General features: G+C 44.3%; 1 protein-coding gene across 15 annotated transcripts in view; it reads right to left on the bottom strand.

Annotated features, from left to right (window-relative positions):
• Positions 1 to 20768, bottom strand: part of plcb4a (phospholipase C, beta 4a) — a 560059-nt gene that overhangs the window by 232863 nt on the left and 306428 nt on the right. For all 15 annotated transcript variants that reach the window (XM_072581470.1, XM_072581466.1, XM_072581480.1 and 12 more), the window contains 3 exons: positions 9000 to 9080; positions 7283 to 7342; positions 2744 to 2887 (listed from right to left, as the gene is read on the bottom strand). In XM_072581470.1, coding sequence (XP_072437571.1) covers positions 2744 to 2887; positions 7283 to 7342; positions 9000 to 9080 — 285 coding nt within the window. The remainder of the gene's footprint in view (positions 1 to 2743; positions 2888 to 7282; positions 7343 to 8999; positions 9081 to 20768) is intronic.

Genomic DNA, 20768 nt, shown 5'->3' with positions numbered 1-20768 from the left:
TCAAAATGATGATGCGGTTTTGCACTGTCTGGGTTGAATGCTCTGCATTTCAATAGCGGAGAGTGTGTTGGGACCATTTCTAGGTCCCTCCTCTTACTCTGGTTTTCTAAAGGGCCCTAGCTACAAGATCCTTCCAGTCTCCAGGTTTCCAGTTCAGACCCAGCCACTGTTGCAAACAATCATCTGAGGGAACGCGCAACAGCACAGCAACAAATGCTGGCACACAGCAACTGCATTGAACTGTATCCACACAAAGCAGTCAGCTTGAAACATGACTGCAGATATGCCCATGGAACAATAGTCCCACAGGAACAGGTGTCACGGTGGGTCAGTGGTTAGCACTGCTACCTTGCAGCACCAGGGACCCAGGTTCAATCCCACATCTATCTGTGTAGAGTTTGTACATTCTCTCCAGGTCTGTGCGGGTTTACTTCCATAGTCCAAAGACGTGCAGATTAGGTGCATTAGTCAGGGGTAAATGTAGAACAATAGTGTAGGGGAATGGGTCTGGGTGGGTCATTCTTTGGAGAGTCAGTGTGGACCCGTTGAGCAGAATGGCCAATTTCCACACTGTAGCGATTCTATGATTCTAACTAGAGCAAGCACAAGCATTGTGACAGTCACAGATCCATCCACTGAAATAGCAGAATAAAGGTATTACTCTACAGCCTTCTGGACTCAAATTTGAGTTCAACGATTTCAGGGCTTGAGCTTCTCCCATGTCCTTACCCCAACTCCACATACAAGGCCTTGGTCTCCTATTACATACAACCCAACCAAGGGGATTTCTGATGCTGCGCTTTGGAAAGATGGCAGCCTCAGTGTCAGGGTGGACACTGCCACCCATCCTCACCCCCTGGGAGACCTGCTGGGCTTAGCCTTCAGTGAGTGGGCCACTGTGAAGATCCTGGAAGGAACACCTCCCCCTGTTAGCCCACCAATGGTCAGTGGCCTGCGCAGACCAGTTATCCATCACGATTGGGTAGACTGTCCAATTACAGGTGAGAACCTATCAGTCCACTCACCTGGCACCACTAATTCAGAATTTCATCTGGTCCCAACTTCAAATTGGGCTGTTTGAGATCAGGAACATTATATCCCAATTTTCTCACAGAGATGGCCACAGAGATTTGTGCTATTTCCAACATCTCTCTGTGGAACTTTGCAATTGGTAACCTAACAAAGTGGGCAGGTTGTGAGGCAGCCGTGTAAGAGAAATGTTTTGCAATGTCCTCACCCTGTAACACCAGAGGCCTTAAGATTGTCTTCATAGCAAAACATCCAACTCTATTTTCGAGGACCTCAACTGAAGTTGAAGGACTTGATCAGATGCAATCCAGGTTCCTGACTTTTTAAAACTCCTTGCATAAAGGCTTTTGTGATGCAGTGGTAGTATCCCTGCTCCTGAGTCTGGAGGCCAAAGTTCAAGGTGTGTCATAACATGTTTGAACAGATTCATTAAAAATGTCTAAAAATTCATTCACGGTGTGTCAGCATCATGAGCAAGGTAAGCATTGTTGCCCGTCCCTAGTTGCCCTTTGAGAAGATTGGTGGTGAGATGTCTTCGTGAACAGCTGCAGTCCACTTGCTGAAGGCTGAGCCACAATCCTGGGATTTCCAGGGTTTTCACCTAGTGACTATGAAGGAATGGTGATATGTTTCCAAGTCAGGATAGTGAGTGTCTTGGAGGGGAACGTTCAGATGGTGGTGTTCCCATATGCCTACTGCTTTTGCTCTTCTAGATGGTGGGTTTGGAAGCGAGCTGTTGGAGTGCTTCTTGTATGTAGCCCACCCTACTGCCACATCCAGTGATGGAGGGACTGATTGCTTAAGGTGGTGAAAGGAGTGCCTATCAAATAAGCTGCTTTGTCCTGAATGGTGTGGAGCTTCTCGAGACTTGTCAAGGCTGTGTTCATCTAAGCAAGTGGGGGGGCATTCCGTCATCGTGCTGACTTGTGCCTTGTAGATAGTGGACAGGAGTCAGGAGGGGTGTTAATCTCAGTGGACTCTCCCATTTTCACCCCATCCTTGGATAAATACCTCTACTTTTACCTGTGCTTGATTGTATCTCCGAGACCATGCAGATGTTTCTCTCAAAATAAGAGATTATTCTTCGATCCCTCCACACATCCAAGCACACATTCATTCTGTGGCAAAACACAGATCAACAATCCATCTATATCCAGTCATTAAAAGCAGAACTCTGATCTGTGGGATGGTGCGTATAATTGCTTGCCATCTTCTCAAAAAAACAGTCAATATTTGGCATTCAGCAATGTCAGGAACAAGTCTGTGTCCTCTATACACTCAGATTTGTATTTGGTTGATTCAGTGCACTGTGCTGATATGCATCTCAAACCTTACTTTCAACAGCAAATTATCCTCCCTATTTTCTTCACCAATTTCCCATCAATGAATCAATCCCTGAAACTTGACAGAGCAACCTCAAGAGGGAAAACAGGGAGTGCAACCAGGAGAGATGTGAAGAGCAAAAAATTATGGCAGAGGACATCGTGTTTAAGATCTCGCAGAATCACTTACAATAAGTTGGTAGATGTCAGAAGTAAGATGAAATAGAAAATCACATATCATTTAGACACCCGTTTCAAAAATAGAGTACCAAATCTCCCATGTGATAATGTGTATTGGTAGCATTCAGTAGGAAAATAGCAACATGTTCACTGTGAAAATATTAGCTTTTGCCACATCCGATTTATTTGAAGGACGTGCTAATTATGTGTACCTTGGCTGTTTCCGCACTGTCAGCCACCAGATACGTAAAGCTGATGTTAACCAAGTCGGCATCACTGCAAACACAAAAGATTCTTCCATCCAGATCGTGCTCTGCTTTTCCACTGGCCTCGAGCGCGGACAGTATTTTCGGATCCTAAGAAGGAAAGAAGAAGAAATATATTTGTCTACTGGATTAGTTACAGTTTATGAAATTACATTCAGAAAATAATTACCAGCTATATTTAGTGGTATCCTACTATGGTTGGTGAACCCTGAATTTGGTAGAGTAAAACTTACTGAAGTTTTCAAAATATTATATACACTTGAAGAATAGTCGATATTGTGTAAGAATTGTTGACTCTCACTGGGCCTCATAAATCTTACTGTTTCATAAATTGCATGCACAAGTCGATCACTGACTTTTGGACAAGAAACCCTTCATGTTTCGTTTCATCTTGTGCCAGTGTTGGGAGCCCAGTTGCTCTTTTCCTATGGAAATGTCAGCAATACTCTTTGTTAGCCTGGGAGAGCTGTTCCCCACTGAACTCAGATCCTGAAAGAATTGGCCATGCTAAATTGCCCGTAGTGTTCGGTGAAGGGGTAAATGTAGGGGAATGGGTTGCGCTTCGGCAGGTCGGTGTGGACTTGTTGGGCCGAAGGGCCTGTTTCCACACTGTAAGTAATCTAATCTAATCTAATTGTCAGTTCAGCACAGCAAAAGACCCTGCATCAATTTCAATCTCTGCAAGGTTTTTAATTGATAGGCAATCCTTTCCTTAATTTTATTACAATCCAGTTAGGAGGATTCGTCTCCTTGTGAACTGATTATTTTCCAAGTCTCACTCTTCCAGAGTTTGAATTTGAAAAGAGAAGTGGTATTCCCAATTATACTTCAGACCACATGTAGCTCAATATCAGAAACAGCCCTGCTGGGTTCCTTTAGTAGCTTGTAAAGAACTTACTTCAGCAATGATATAGAAAATATTAACTGAAAGTTTGAAATGTGCAAATATATATAGCTACCTTTTTGAAAACTAACACAGATGCACATAGCCTCCAAGTCTAGAAAAAAAAATCAAACTTTGCAGAGTGTTATAAGTACTGTCCACAAGTAACAGTAACACTGTAGCTGAAGTCATTTTTTGCACAAGCTGTTAGCACTTGCGTGCTTGCCTGGAACAGTTACGGTTGGCTGCTATCAATTTTCTGGAGTCAGTGGTGTAGATTTCAAATTCTCCTTTAAGAAAGCTGGCACTTCTGTTGGGGAGGTCTCCCAGTGAGTCGGCAATTCACAAACAATGATGGCAGGGGTTTAACAGGCAAGACAAAGAGAAGGCAGAGGCTGTTGCTCCAGGTACGTTCTCCCGCTGACTCTCTAGTCAATGTCTTTCCACCTTCCTCCAACAGCAATGCAGCTCAGTAGTTAGCTCTGTTGCCTCACAGCACCTGGGACGCGGGTTCGACTCCACCCTCGCCGACTGTCTGCGTGGAGTTTGCATATTCTCCCCATGTCTGTGTGGGTTTCCTCCAGGAGCTCTGGTTTCCTACCACAATCCAAACATGGGTGGATTATGTGGATTAGCCATCCTAAATTGCCCACAGAGTCCAGGAATGTGCAGATTAGGGGGATCAGCCATGGACAATGCAAGGTTAACAGGGATGGGATGGGATGGGGTGGGTCTGGGTGGGATGCCCTTTGGAGAGTTGGTGTGGACTTGATGGGCTGAATGGCCTACTTCCACATTGTAGGGATTCTAAAACTAACAACACTGACTCTCCTACCAGCCCTGATAGTGTTGCAGACTTGGTATCTCCATTCTAGTAGCTTATTCCTTGCAAGTGTAATATTGCTGCCACGGCTAATATTTTTTGCTTTGTAAAATGTACTTTCAAAAGACTTTGTACATATTGTCAGCTAATACTTACAATTTCGGATAAAATATCTTCAGAACAACTTTAACCTTAAGTTATTCTGTTGTGTCACGACCTTCCTCCAGTTTACAGAGGAGCTGAAATAGTCTGTGTGCCGCCACAATCATTTCCTTTGTTTCTCCAACTGTGCAATCCCACACATTGTCAGATTTATCGTTTACCTCACTGCATGGCTTTTCCAATGTCCCTGCTGCAGCAGACTATATAGCAAGTCACCTCATTCCGGGAAGTGACTGACCTGTTTCAAACCTGTTAAGGTGCTGACTAAATGCGAGGCATTTTTTGACACTCACTTCAGTAGCCTGAAAGCGTTATTGTGAACGCAACCCAAGATAAACTGCACTCAATCAGCGTCTTTAAAATAAAGGAAGAATTGTCAGGTAAAAGCACTTGGACACCAGGCTGCATTTGCTGCAGAGTGACATTCTCTAAAACATTAACTAACGTGCCATTTATTTTACAGCGTTGCTGCTGATAATGATAGCCTTAATTTTGGCAGGAACTCTAGAAGGTAAACATTGACTTGAAAAGATATCTTGATGGCTTCCTTGGAGACAGTTGCCACTACAGTAGTAACATCCACCTTATGGTCAAACACTCCTAGTAAGTCAATGGCTTGAGTAGTTCAGGACAGCGACTGATCCTGTCTTTAAAAATGGGCAATAGTAGCTAATGCACACTGAATGATTTGTCCCCTGTGGCTAATTCACAATAGGAAGGAATCCTGAAGGCTCCTACGAAATAGAGAAAGTATTGGAAGCACACAGCAGCGTCTGATTAGATTTTGTTTCGACCTAGAATAGAATCCTTGCAGTGTAGATAGAGGCCATTCAGCCCGTTGAGTCAGCACAGACCCTCTGAAGAGCATCCCACCCCCACCCCCAAACTAAATCCCATAACCCCACGTTGACCATGGCTAATACACCTTGCCAACATCCCTGGACACAATGGGCAACTAAGCATGGCCAATCCATCCTAACGTGCACATCTTTGTGGGAGAAAACTGGAGCACACCACTGAGGTGAAGGTGAAAACTCTACAGAGAGAGTTTCCTGAGGAGGAAATCGAACCCAGTGCCTTGGCACTGTGAGGCTGCAGTGTTTACCACTGACCCACTGCCAGTACTTGAGACAGGCTGGCTAGTGAAACCAAGAAAGCCAAGTTAAGGGTAAATTTAGTTTGAATTCAGGTCACTGTACACAAAATATTTAAGCAAGTTGAGAGGGGAAGTTAAAGCAAGTTTGGTGTCAGAAGATGGAAGCAGTGGTCGACAATGTGACAAGTGCAGTGGGTTGGTGAGATCCGAAGTCAACAGAGCTGTGACAGTCAGAAGAAGTGGGCAGCAAGGGAAATTAGACAGGCTGACTTCATTACAGGACCTGTGAACTCTCAATGGAAGAGGGGCTGTCAAGAAGTCTGACCCAGAAGGCACAGTCATCACAGGAAATTTGACTGAGAATTAGAAAGTGGACTGAGAGCAGGAAGCAGATTATTCAATATACGTGTCAAATACTCTGAATGAAGAGGTGATTTCGTAGTCAGAGAAGGGAGAGAGAGAGAGAGAGAGAGAGAGACACACACACATACACTCACACGCATGCAAGGGGAGGAAATGAGGGGGAGAGTTGAGGAGATGGAAAAGTAGTGGGGATAGACAGGCGAGAAAGGGACAAGAAAGGAAGAAAAGAGGGGAGGGGTAGAATGAGGAGAAAGGTGGAGAGCGATGGGGAATGGGGAGAGAGCTGGAGAGAGAGATGGGGAATGGGAAGCAAGGTGGAGAGAGATGGGTCACGGTGAGAGAGATGGGGAGAGACGGGGAACGGGGAGAGAGATGGAGAGAGATGGGGAATGTGAAGAGAGTTGGGGAAAGAGATGGGGAATGGGACGCAAGGTGGAGAGAGATGGGGAACGGGGAGAAAGATGGAGAGAGACGGGGAATAGGGAGAGAGATGGGGAGAGAAGGGGAATGAGGAGAGAGGTGGAGTGAGATGGGGAACGGGGAGAGAGATGGAGAGAGACGGGGAGTAGCGAGAGAGATGGGGAGAGAAGGGGAATGGGGAGAGAGGTGGAGTGAGATGGGGAACGGGGAGTGAGATGGGGAACTGGAAGAGAGATGGGGAGAGAAGGGGAATGAGGGGAGAGATGGAGAACAGAGAGAGATGGAGAAGGGCGAGTGAGAGATGTGGAGAGGGCTGGTGAATGGGTGAAAGAGGCATGTGGACATAGGACAACTCAGAGAGATCCCCAGAAAGTGAGCAATCAGGAATAAACCAGGGGAAGGAAAGTGGTGAAAGGCCATGGGAAATCTGGGTAATAAAACGTTCAAGATCAAAACTAAAGTGTTTGTGTTTACACACTCTTCAAGGTCATAGAAAATACAGACGGATAGGAAGGGCTCGGTGAAATATACAAGAATCTTATCTCGAGTTAAGTCTCCCCACAAGTATCTCGCCGATTTTCTTATCAGTTCTTGACCAGGAAGCAATTTCTTCAGATTAATTTCCAAGTAATTTAACTGAGTCAACATATTTCTGTCACGTTGCCTCATAACACTCGCAGTTTATCTTTCTTGTGAACTAGATTTCCCAAAGATAAGGCGCACAGAACAAGTTCTTACTTTAGGGATGGTCCCATATCGAATGCTGTTGACCATAGAACATTCCAATACTTGTCCTTCCTTAAAAACATACAAGAAAATCATGCCTTAGGTAATGCTCACATGACACAAAGATTTATATCATTTTAAGCATGCCAGTATTACTGCTGAATGTACCAAAAGCAGATGTGGTTTCAAGAATGTTTATTTCCAGCTGTTTACAAAGGGAAACTTCTTACAAACACCTTAATACTACGTTATGGTGCACTGCAGTAATTTGAACAGAACTTGCATCATGAATAACTGCCTGGTCAGGAATTAACGAGAAAGAGAATCGTACAATGGCTGGGACAAAGATAAAGCATTGTGTGCAGTCTCGGGTATCAAAGACTAGTTGGACTGAAGGGTCTGTTTCCATGCTGTATGACTCTATAAGTCATACTATTACTAAAGCCATTGGGGTCATTAAATGTTGATTCCATAGGATTGGTGCTGAGGACTGGACACCCAATTTAGGACAAGCGAGTTCAGGTACTCCAGTGCAGCAGAGGAGGGATTTAATGGACATGTTACAGTTTAAACAGGGAAAAGGAACGTCTTTTATTAGACAGCCAGTAAAGAACGGCCTTCCAGATAGACATGGGAGGGTCAGGAAATGACTTTATGAACCGGGTGTTGGAGAACGGGAATGCTTTGCCATAGGAAACGGCTGCAGAACTTTGATCCTTCTGAAGGGAACATGGATAAATATGAGAAGGTATGAGACAATTCAGAGTGTGACAGGCTGTATGAGACACATTCTGGTTTTCTCTCTCAAAGACACAATAGAATCAAGTGTCACTGGAGAAAGCCTACTTCTCCTGTGCTACAAACTCTGTCTAGACCTTCTGGGAACAAAGTCAGATATTTCCGCAGCGTATTCAGGTATCCAGAGATTTTAGTATCAGAGCTGGGATGTTATGTTGAGGTTGTACAGGACATTGGTAAGCCCATTTCTGGAGTTTGGTGTCTAGTTCTAATCTGCCTTCTATAGGAAGGATATTATTAAGCTGGAAAGGGTTCAGAAGATATTTACCAGGATGTTGATGGCTATGCAAGGTTTTCATTATAAAGAAAGGTTGGATAGGCTGGGAGGTTGACAGGCGACCTTGTAGAGGTTTATAAAATAATGAGGGGTATAGATAGAGTTAATGGTAGTTATCTTTTCTCTAGGATAGGGGATTTCAAGACCGGGGAGCACATTTTTACAGTAATAGGAGAGAGATTTAAAAAAGACAGGAGAAGCAGACTTTTTAACACAGAAGGTGGTTCATGTGTGGAATGAACTTCCTGAGGAAGTAGGGAATGTAGGTATAGTCACAATGTTTAAAAGAATTTGGATAAGTTCATGAATAAGAAAGGTTTGGAGAGATATGGGCCAGTAGCAGGCAAATGGGACTAGTTCAGTTTGGGATTATGTTCGGCGTGGATTGCTTAGACCGAAGGATCTGTTTCTGTACTGGATGACCCTTTGACTCTATTATGTTCTATCTGTTCTCCCTAAAACTGAGGAAAGGTTTGCACTGGAATAGTTTCGTGAGAGGGCCTTTCGAGTCATGTTGTTCTCAAAATTACTCTAACTCAACTGATATTTAGTAATGGAAATCCACTAACAGCATTCTAACGTGTGAGAAATATTGACTGAAAAGGTAATAAGTTTATAAACTGTGATCACCGAGTTGAAATGTAGACAACATACCTTTCCTTCACTTTTCCACGTGAGAAAGAATCCAAATTCGTCCACCTTAAAGATACAGTTAGGTTCCAATACAGATGACTCCTGTTGGAAGAAATAGTTTCCAGTTGGTGACCAGTCTTAATAAGGTCAACCTTTTGCCAAACAGGCCTCAGGTGGAGAATCTAACCATAGAAGAGAATCCCTACAGTGTGGAAGCAAGTTCACACAGACTCTCTGAAGAGCATCCCACCCAGACTCACCCCACTACCCTATTCCTTTAACCCTTCATTTCTCCTGGCTAATCCAAATAACTTATATATCCCTGGACAGTATGGACAATTTAGCATGGCCAATCTAACCTAAGCTGCACATCTTCGAACTCCAGGATGAAACCGGAGCACCTGAAGGAAACCCATACAGACATGGGGAGAATGTGGAAAATGTGGAAAATCCACATACATAAGTAGTCTTGGCTTGAACTGAACCCAGGTCCCTGGCACTATGTGGCAGCTGTGCTAATGACTGAGCCACCATGCTGCCCTGTACAGGAGTGGAGTAAATCAAATGGGTCCCTTACCTCTCATGCACACCTCTTGGTCATCAGTCTAAATACAGAAAATATTTGAGGAACACTAGTCACTGCTGTGGTTCTGTTCGCCGAGCTGGGAATTTGTGTTGCAGACGTTTTGTCCCCTGTCTAGGTGACAGCCTCAGTGCTTGGGAGCCTCCTGTGAAGCGCTTCTGTGATCTTTCCTCCGACATTTGTAGTGGTTTGAATCTGCCGCTTCCGGTTAAACCACTACAAATGCCGGAGGAAAGATCACAGAAGCGCTTCACAGGAGGCTCCCAAGCACTGAGGATGTCACCTAGACAGGGAACAAAACGTCTGCAACACAAATTCCCAGCTCGGCGAACAGAGCCACAACGAGCACCCGAGCTACAAATATTCTCACAAACGTTGAACACTAGTCACTCTTTCCTCACTGAACTCAGAGTTAAGTGAGAGCAAAGATTAAATCTGACATATGTTATCATTTCATTTCCCCCTCTATTTTGGTGTGGAGGTGCGGGTGTTGGACTACGGCGGACTAAGTCAGAAGTCACATGACCCCAGGTTATTGTCCAACAGGTTTATGTGAAATCACAAGCTTTCGGAGCACAGCTTCTTTGTCAGTGATTTCATCTGATGAAGGAGCAGCACTCTGAACGCTTGTGAGTTCAAACAAACCTGTTGGACCATAACCTGGTGTCGTGTGACTTTGGGGTAAAGGACAGGAGTAGGGATGAGAAAATGTTGACAGTGACCAATACTACTTCTCAACTCCTTGCAAAAAGCAATTTTGCTCTATTGAGGTTTAAGGACATGGGTTAATTATAATAACTAACAATTTGTCAGCAATGAAGGTCAGGATTACGCTGTATCTCAGAATTGATCAAAAGAATGTGATGCGTTGGTACCTCAAAGGAACAGGGAGCCTCTGAATCTTATAAAACTTTCTCTCCACTCCATTAATTCAGTCAATTGTCACTGCCCCCCCCTCAAGGCAGCGTGATAACATTTAAAACAAAGCACCAACTCATTGTCCCTAAATATTGCTACATGTTCCCATTACATTAATGTACAGATCTTAGACAGGGGCATCAGCCCACTAAAGCAGCAAGATATCATCATGACATTTGACCGGCTAGTTCACCACTTTACTCTCTGGTCAGTTATGCTGCAGTTAAGTGTTCAGTCAGTCAGTCAGCTGGTCAGTCAGTCATCCAGCAAGCTACATATGGAAAACCACGGTAGGAGTGTGCTGCCACACCAAAGCCCATGACCACCACCTGTCCCAAGTGTAACACAGCGTGCACAGCTCTCTGTACAGCCTGCTACGGACTCACCCTGAGAGTGGGAGAGAGCCACCCTCATCCACAAGGGACTGCTGATGAATGAATGAATAAAACTACGTATGGAGTAGTTACGTAAGTGCATAACCTGGACAGCACATCTAAGTCTGAGATGTCATGTTGGGTGCATCTAGTTAATTGTTAGTAAACTTCCAGACATCTGTCGCAATATTAACATGTGGCTGGCTACAGAAAACCACTGGCATGTTAGTTTCTGAACTCACACACGTGTTGCGAAGAATGACGATGCATTCTTTTGCTGAGCTGATCTTTATATTTTGTGCTTAGTTAGACACGTTGCTGCAGGAATAGAGTGACCAAAAAAGGGTGATGAGCTGCAAGACAAACTGCCCGAAAGCAGACATTCTGTCTAAGCCGTGCAGACATGTGGTACAATATAGGGGGCCAAATATACCACAGCACGAAGGATGGTCCCAGTCTGAAAAGGGCCACACAATGGCATGCACAGCAAAAGGTCATCAAAGAGAACCTTGGCAGGGAATCATTTCTGCTGCCCACTATCTCCCAATGTAGCACAACCAGAAACTAAACTCAAACAGGGTCAGGGATGAGCATTAAGCCTCCATGGTGGCACTCACAGAGGTCAGCATTAAATACTGTGGCGTCAAGGATGACCATGACCTTTGCACTAAAGATTCTTAAATTATTAAAGGGGTGCAGCCTTCATGAAAAACTGACTGGCTAACAATCATTTTTTTTTCTCTTCTGGACAGGGAAAAGGGCCTGAAGCTTCTAGTACATTTATATTATACATAACCTGAATGATAAGAGTCGTAGAGATGTACAGCACGGAAACAGACCCTTCGGTCCAACTCGTCCATGCCGACCAGATTAAATTAATCTAGTCCAATTTACCAGCATTTAGCCCATATCCATCTAAACCCTTCCTATTCATATACCTATCCAGCTGCCTCTTAAATGTCACAATTGTACCAGCCTACACCACTTCCTCTGGCAGCTCATTCCATACACGTACCACCCTCTGCGTGAAAAGGTTGCTCCTTAGGTCTCTTTTATATCTTTCCCCTCTCACTCTAAACCTATGCCCTCTAGTTCTGGACTCCCCCATCCCAGGGAAAAGATGTTGCCTATTTACCCTATCCATGCCCCGTATGATTTTATAAACCTCTCTAAGGACACCCCTCAGCCTCCGACACTCCAGGGAAAACAACTCCAGCCTATTCAGCCTCTCCCTGTAGTTCAAATCCTCCAACCCTGGCAACATCCTTGTAAATCTTTTCTGAACCCTTTCAAGTTCCACAACATTCTTCCAATAGCAGAGAGAACAGAATTGCACACAATATTCCAAAAGTGGCTTAACCAATGTATAATTTAACAATGAAAAATATCCCAAGACACTCGTCAATATGAATCCAACCCTCTGTTTCTGAAAAAGAAATCACCTTGTTTTTCAATCAGCCTGACATTTCCTAATCAATTTAGCCATTCCAGAATATTCATTGCAATGATCAACCTAAGCACAATTTAAACATTTATTTTATTGCAATGCTACAGTACACACAATGGATTCTAACTGATATCAGTCCTTTCACTTTGCATTCCAGCCATCTTCTCTGTATTAATCACTACTGACAGTCAATCACACTGCCAACTCCTATTTACCTGGTAATAAACAGTAACACAGATGTTGAATATTAATAAAAAGAATTAAAAATAGCTTTTTCATCAAAGGAAATATTACAACAGACAACAGCAGGATGCACTGAGAGCCATTTCTGATAAGTAAACAATCATTCTTGGGTGCTGAAGCTCAGAGACAGTGAGGCTGAAGCATAAAGCACAAAAAAATGGCCAGTCTGTCTCTTTCTAAACTCCACTTAAATTAAATTTGTTTCTTGAGGCTACGGTCACTGTAAACGATGTCTAAGAATAGTCATTCTTTAAACAAAAAGTCAGTGGTTCAGAACTTATATCATCTTGAAGGTCACCTTATGTTTATTTATATCACTGTGTCCTGTGTTGTTCATAAAATATCGATAAGTGTGCAGAAACCACTATGAAATATTCTTCCTTCACGATCTTGAAAAGTTTCTCTAATGGCGAGATTGTAATGCGGGGCAAACGGAAATGATTGTTAATTTAGACAAAATCTTGTTTCATTGCTTTGTGTGCAGTCCAGATTTTCTCTCTGATTAAACGCAAATTTGTTTCAAATTGCAAAGAGTGTAGGAGCAGGTGACTATGGGGAACTCTTGTCAATTTTCCCTCAGAAAATGATCCATTTGATAGCGATTCACTTAACCAGCAAATTAATGCACCAAATCTTTTCCAAATCACAGGCACAATGTCAGTATGCAACTACATTTCGTGAGAAAACGAATGAATATTTTCCACAGAACAAGACTAAACTAATTTTGTTACTCTTTGAAAGATGATTAGGATTCTCTGCTCTTGTCTTGCCACTCATAAACTATTCAAACAACAACTAGAAGCAAAAAACATTGGAAATGCACAGCAGGTCAATCAGCATCAGATAAAATTAAGTAACAGAGAAAATGTTCATCAAATTTCTACAGGATGGCTATCTCATTGCTTTATGAAGTAAGGTTCAGCTATCAAGTAAAGGGTTAGATTTACAGATGCATCACAACAGATGCTTCAGAGACTTGGCTGTTTTCATTTCTTTAAATTCATGGTGCATTCTGAGTGAAACACACCAACTGGTGTCAACAAAGACTTGGATCACTGCAGCACAATTACAACATTTAAAAAGCATTTGGGGTAAAAAAAAACAAAGAACAAAGGAAATTTACAGCCCAGGAACAGGCCCTTCGGCCCTCCAAGCCTGAGCTGATCCAAATGTATTGTCTAAACCTGTCGGTCAATTCCTAAGCATCTGTATCCCTCTGCTCCCCACCTACTCATTCATTTGTCCAGATGCATCTTAAATGAATCTACCGTGCCTGCCTCTACCACCTCTGCTGGCAACGTGTTCCTGATGCCCACTACCCTCTGTCTGAAGTACTTGCCGCGTGTATCCCCCTTAAACTTTCCACTCTCACCTCGAAAGCGTGACCTCTCGTTACTGAATCCTTCACCCTGGGAAAAAGCTTGTCTCTATCCACCCTGTCTATACCCTTCATGATTTTATAAATCATGTCCCCCCTCAATCAGGTCCCCCCTCGATCTCCTGTTTTTCAAATGAAAATAAACCTAACCTACTCAATCTCGCTTCATAGCTCGCACCTTCCATACCAGGCAACATTCTCTCCAAAGCGTCCACATCCTTTTGGTAATGTGGTGCCCAGAACTGTACACAGTATTCTAAATGCAGCCGAACCAATGTCTTGTACAATTTTAACATGACTTGCCAGCTCTTATACTCAATACCCCGTCCAATGAAGGCAAGCAGACTATATGCCTACTTGACCACTCTATCCACCTGTGCAGCAACCTTCAGGGTACGATGGACCTGCATTCCCAGATCTCTCTGCCCATCAACTTTTCCCAAGGCTCTTCCGTTCATTGTATAATTCGCTCTATGTTTCTACATAAGTAAGAAAGGTTTGGAGGGATATGGGCCAGGAGCCAGCAGGTGGGACTAGTTTAGTTTGGGATTATGTTCAGCATGGACTGGTTGGACTGAAGGATCTGGCTCCGTGTTGTATGACTCCATGTACAAATAGGCACTGTTTAATGTTTCCAAAAACGCTAGAAGCGCATGTTTTTTATGTCCAGCCAGTGTCTGAAAAACATTTTGCTGATATTGCTACCTTGGTGGATGAACAAAATGCCCCTCTCTCAGTGGCTGGAAAGTTTTGCTTTTGTGCCAGTGTGGTAGAAAATGAGGGCAAAACAGTCGTGCTGTCCTCTACTGTAAAACATGCGACACCACATCGACCACCCTCAAATGCCCCCTTGTCCTGTTCAGCATTACTGCTGCTAAATTCACCTTCCTGGGAGTTGCCTGAAGTTGGATACTCGCTCAAATCTGCTTCACTCTCTTGCTTTTTGTTCACACATAAACCAAACAGCACACGGTAGTTTTTCAGAAGAAACTGGGGTGGTCCTTGCTATCTATACACAAGACTGTTACACTAGATGAGGTTACTGGGACAAGAGTACTGCTGTGAAGAGAGACTGAATAGATGAGGCCTCTTTCTGCAGTTCAGAAGAATTAGCAATGATTTTATTTAAATAGGTAGTATTCTGGGACAGATTAACAAGGAATAAGATATATGCAAAGGGATCTGTTTCCCTGCATCAGAGAGTCTAGAACTGGGGACATAGTCTCAAGGATGGCCGTTGACCTCACAGGAGCGAGATGATGAGAAATCTCTTCACGGAAGATGGTTGAAGTCTTCAGAATTCTCTCCCCCAGACAGCCACAGCTCAATCAGTCGATTGATATATTCAAGACAGAGATTGAAAGTTTTTTGGATCCTCAGGGATTTAAGGGAAAGGTGGCTCAGGCAGGAGACTAGAATTAAGACAGATCAGCCATGATTGTATTGAATAGGGAGGAGGCTTGAGGGGCCGAATGGACAATTTCTGATCCTATTTATTACATACGTAAGGCCTTAATAATGATTGCGGTTTGCAAGTATTAAGTCATTTAAGACATTTAGAGAAAGCAGACAGACCTCCTGCATCAGATAAAAACTCAGGATTGAATTACCGTCAAAAGATAAGGATTGAAAGTGCCTTGATTAGTCAGAAATGTGATATGAATCAAAGTGCATACGACAAATTATCTGCAAAGTGCCTTCCATTCAAAAATCAGGAATGCGTAATAGAGATCTGGATTTGCACTTCAAAATATTATCTGTTGGCTGTAATATCAGAGACAGTTTTGGGGCCTCTCGACAGAGTTACAAAACCATTTCTAAAAGTCATGTTCAATAGCCCTGTGGATGTTAACAATGAGCTGATATGCTTATACTGCTTTTGCTTGTGGCAATGCAATGTGTGACCAGTCATGAGTGCTGACAGAGAAAAAGTAATGGAGAAAAGGCAGGAAGCAGAATGGAGCAAAGAGATGATAAATCAGACATCTGACAGCAAGAGGATAACTCAAGAAATTATTGCTCTAGGCATCTCCAAGATACTTACTTGCTATTTTTGCTTTTCACCAACTAAATCATGGCTATTTATTCTACCTTAGCTAATTTACACTTTAATAAGCATTTTGCAACCTTCTGGGCTCAATACTGCGTTCAACATCTTCAAATTGCGAACCCATTCCTTTCCTTTCTTTTAGCTTTACTGGTTGTATTCCCTTGTCACCATGCCCTCTCTCCCCTCCCCACACTCCAGCGGGACAGTCTGTTCTTTCAAGTCTGGCAGTTAGATACACCATTGCCTTCACATTCCAATCACTTAATCTGAATTGTCAACACGCTTTCTCCCCCTGCACTCCAACTCCTCCCCTCCACTATAGCATAAATGCTGCCCCCATCTCCCACATTTCACATCAGCTCTGATGAAGAGCCATAGAGTCATAGAGATATACATCATGGAAACAGACTCTTTGGTCCAATCTGTCCATGCCGACCAGATATCCCAATCCAATCTAGTCCCACCTGCCAACACCCGGCCCATATCCCTCCAAACCCTTCCTATTCATATACCCATCCAAATGCCTCTTAAATGTTGTAATTGTACCAGCCTCCACCACATCCTCTGGCAGCTCATTCCATACACATACCACCCTCTGTGTGAAAACGTTGCCCCTTAGGTCTCGTTTATATCTTTCTCCTCTCACCCTAAACCTATACCCTCTAGTTCTGGACTTCTCGACCCCAGGGAAAAGACCTTGTCTATTTACCCTATCCATGCCCCTCATAATTTTGTAAACCTCTATAAGGTCTCCCCTCAGCCTCCTCCAGGGAAAACGGCCCCAGCCTGTTCAGCCTCTCCCTGTAGCTCAGATCTTCCAACCCTGGCAACATCCTTGTAAATCTTTTCTGAACCCCTTCAAGTTTCACAACATCTTTCCGATAGGAAGGAGACCAGAATGGGCGGCACGGTGGCACAGTGGTTAGCACTGCTGCCTCACAGCGCCGGAGACCCGGGTTCAATTCCCGCCTCAGGCGACTGACTGTGTGGAGTTTGCACATTCTCCCCGTGTCTGCGTGGGTTTTCTCCGGGTGCTCCGGTTTCCTCCCACAATCCAAAGATGTGCCGGCCAGGTGAATTGGTCATGCTAAATTGCCCGTAGTGTTAGCTAAGGGGTAGATGTAGATGTAGATTTAGGGGTATGGGTGGGTTACGCTTCGGCGGGGTGGTGTGGACTTGTTGGGCCGAAGGGCCTGTTTCCACACTGTAAGTAATCTAAATCTAAATCTAAAATCTAAATTGCACGCAATATTCCAACAGTGGCCTAACCAATGTCCTGTACAGCCGCAACATGACCACACAACTTCTGTACTCAATACTCTGACCAATAAAGGAAAGCATACCCCATTTAGATTACATTCCCTACAGTATGGAAACAGGCCCCTCGGCCCAACAAGTCCACATCAACCCTCCGAGGAACCCACCCAGACCCATTCCCCTAACCTATATTTACCCTTGACTGATGCACCTAACACTAAAGGCAATTTAGCATAGCCAACTCACCTGACCTGCACACCTTTGGATTGTGGGAGGAAACCGGAGCACCTGGAAACAGGTGCAGATAGGGGGAGAATGTGCAAACGCCACAGCGACAGTCACCCAAGGTGGGAATTGAACCCGGGTCCCTGACGTTGTGAGGTAGCAGTGCTAACCACTGAACCACCGTGCCGCCCCACCGACTCGTAATGTTAGCTTGCTCCCTCCTCATAGATGCTGCCTGACCCTCTGTGATCTCCAGCATTTGTTGTTTTCTGCCAAATTTTACATTTGTTTCTTAGTGTTGAGATATGTTGACTCAGGGCACTTTTCTCTGCCACTTCCCTCACCTCTGGTATTGGGCAGCAGCAAGTAAACCCATAGTTTCCCCTTCCCATCTGTGGGCTCCCAGGTTCCCCCTTTCACATCTCAGGCGTTGGAAGATTTAATACTGAATGACTTGGCCAAGCACACCTACCACATCCCACTCAAGGGCATTTGATTGTATTGAGCTCGCAGGCTTGGTACTATCTGTGCTGTTTCATATCCTAAAAGACCTCCCCACTCCACACATCTGATACAGGCCATGCCTTCGCTCAACTTTGTGCAGCTGACTGAATTGCCAGCACGGTTGGAGCACAAGCGACCTGTCCCACTGGGCTACTCAAAACGGTGATCAATGACGTGCACATTAGCTGTGGCTTCATAAACTCGTGAATACAAGCTCCATGCCAGGAAGCAAGTGCAAATATCAAAGTGAACATGCAGGTGCAGCACTTAACTAGAAAGGCAAATGGAATCCTGGCATTTATTGCAAGAGGACTAGATTATGAAAGTCAAGAAATTTTGTTTCAATTATATATTGTTCAATTGTTGGTGAGACCACACCTGGGAGTGTTGTGACCAGTTTTCGTCTCCTTACTTGAGGAAGGATGTGATAGCACTGGAGGCAGTTCAAGGGAGGTTCACCAGATTGGTTCCAGGGGTGAAAGGGCTGTCGTACAAGGAGTGGTTAAAGAGTTTGGGCTTGTACTTGCTGGAGTTCAATAGAAAGAGGGGTATCTGATTGAGGTCTATAACATGATAAAGGGCATGGATAAGAGGGATGTTGAACCGATGCTCCCCTTTGTGGGACAGTCATGGACAAGAGGTCATCGATCTCGAGTGAGAGAAGGTAGGTTGAAAACTGAGATGTGGGAGAAATTACTTCTCTCAGAGGGATCTGTGTAAATCACGGCCCCAAACTGCAGTGCGGGCAGAATCAATCAACAGATTGAAGAAAGAAATGGTACCTTTCTGATGAAAAGAGGACTAAAAGGCAATGGGGACCAGCAGGAGAGTGGAGTTGAGGCCCGGATAAGATCAGCCATGATCATGGTAAATGGTGTAACATGTCTATTCCCACTCCTAATTCCTACGTTTCATTCCCATGTGGTATTGATGGATTGACACACTGCTACAGGGGCTGTCAGGGGTTATACTGAGGATCCACCTTCCTGTGACGGGGGTTGGCAGGGGGTCAATGTGAAAGATTCCATGACACAGAGCACAGCTGTTATCCCCAGTATCAAACGCTTAATCAAAGTCACAGTTTGGTCAGGTGACCTATGACCTCCAGGATTGCTACAGAAACATTGACATTTTTGCATGAGCTTAAACCTTGCCAGCCTCCACAATCTGGATTAGTGGTGCTGGAAGAGCACAGCAGTTCAGGCAGCATCCAAGGAGCTTCAAAATCGACGTTTCGGGCAAAAGCCCTTCCTCCACAATCTGCAAACTGCAGAGCTGGAATGGAGAGTGTTCACGCAGTCTGGCCTTGGACAATCCATGTCCTGTCAAAACCTGACAGACCTGGAACTGCACGGTCAGGTGCTCATGGCCACATTGTTTTCAGAATGAGCCATTGTTCCCATCTCCTGCTCTGTTCAAAGAATGCCATGTAGATTTGGTGGCACCCAGTTCAGTCAGAGGCCTGAGGTACAGCACTTAACAGCTGAAGGGTAAAAGAAAACATGTTCTGCATGCTCCAGGTATGGAATGTAGTCACCCCATTGTATTTTCCTGCCCCTGTCCGACACTGGTGTTGGACACAGGCCACAGAGAAGAGCTTGATGAGAAAGATAGAGGGTAACCTGAAGCCTCAGCAGCTCTCTGTGTTTTAAACCACCTTCAACGATGTCTTAACAGAGACAACCTCAGTGAGGTGACCCAAAATCCAAAACCAGTCCGAGGTGAAGGGGGAAGCCCAAATCGAAGACTGCTGATCCTGAAACATCGGCCATCCCTCAAAGACTGAGGAATTGGTATTACTAGCCTTTTCACGCAAACAGTTGAAATACAGCGGAAGGGATCTTGGAATAATGGAATGGTGTAGGTTAGGTTAGATGGGTTTCCGATTGGTTTCACAGGTTGGTGCAACATCAAGGGCTGAAGGGTCTGGACTGCGCTGGAATGTTCTATGTCCTATCTGTGGATAGGGCATAGTGAAATGTCGAGCACTTGTCAGAGTGGATAGAACATAGAATGTGGGTTTCCTCCGGGTGCTTCAGTTTCCTCTCACAGTCCAAAGATGTGCAGGTCAGGTGAATTGGCCATGCTAAATTGCCCATAGTTTTCGGTGCATTAGTCAGAGGAAAATGGGTCTGGATGGGTTACTCTTCGGAGGGTCGGTGTGGACTTGTTGGGCTGAAGGGCCTGTTTCCACACAGTAGAGAATCTAATCTAATCTATAAGTTACAGCGCAGTACAGGTCCTTCGGTGCTTGATGTTGCGCTAACCTGTGAAACCAATTTGAAGCCCATCTAAGTTACACTATTCCATTCTCATCCATATGTCTATCCAATGACCATTTAAATGCCCTTAAAGTTGGCGAGTCTACTACTGTTGCAGGCAGGACATTCCATGCCCCTACTACTCTCGGTGTAAAGAACCTACCTCTGACATCTGTCCTGTATCTATCATTCCTCAATTTAAAGCTATGTCCCCTTGTACTAGCCGTCACCATCAGAGGAAAAAGGGTCTCACTGTCCCCCTATCTAACCCTCTGATTATCTTAAATGGCTCAAATAGATAGCTAATTTGATTTGAGACTGTTTTCTGAGAGAGTTAAGATCTTTTATTGAAGAAGCGATTGAGAGAATTTAATTAAAGTACTATAGAAGGGTCTGATAAACATCGCTCGTCCTCGACAAAGTGTCCAATAAAGTTGTTTTGGAGCTTCCCCTGATTCTCGTCCTCCTTTTGACATTCCCAATGCAGAACACATCTGAGTTGAAAAGGGTCACTGCAAATTGGTCAAGGTCAGTCAGGGGACATTTACCC

This window comes from Chiloscyllium punctatum, chromosome 11, assembly GCF_047496795.1.
Source record: "Chiloscyllium punctatum isolate Juve2018m chromosome 11, sChiPun1.3, whole genome shotgun sequence".
Lineage (NCBI taxonomy): Eukaryota > Metazoa > Chordata > Chondrichthyes > Orectolobiformes > Hemiscylliidae > Chiloscyllium > Chiloscyllium punctatum.
This window is presented reverse-complemented; position numbering and strand designations above follow the sequence as displayed.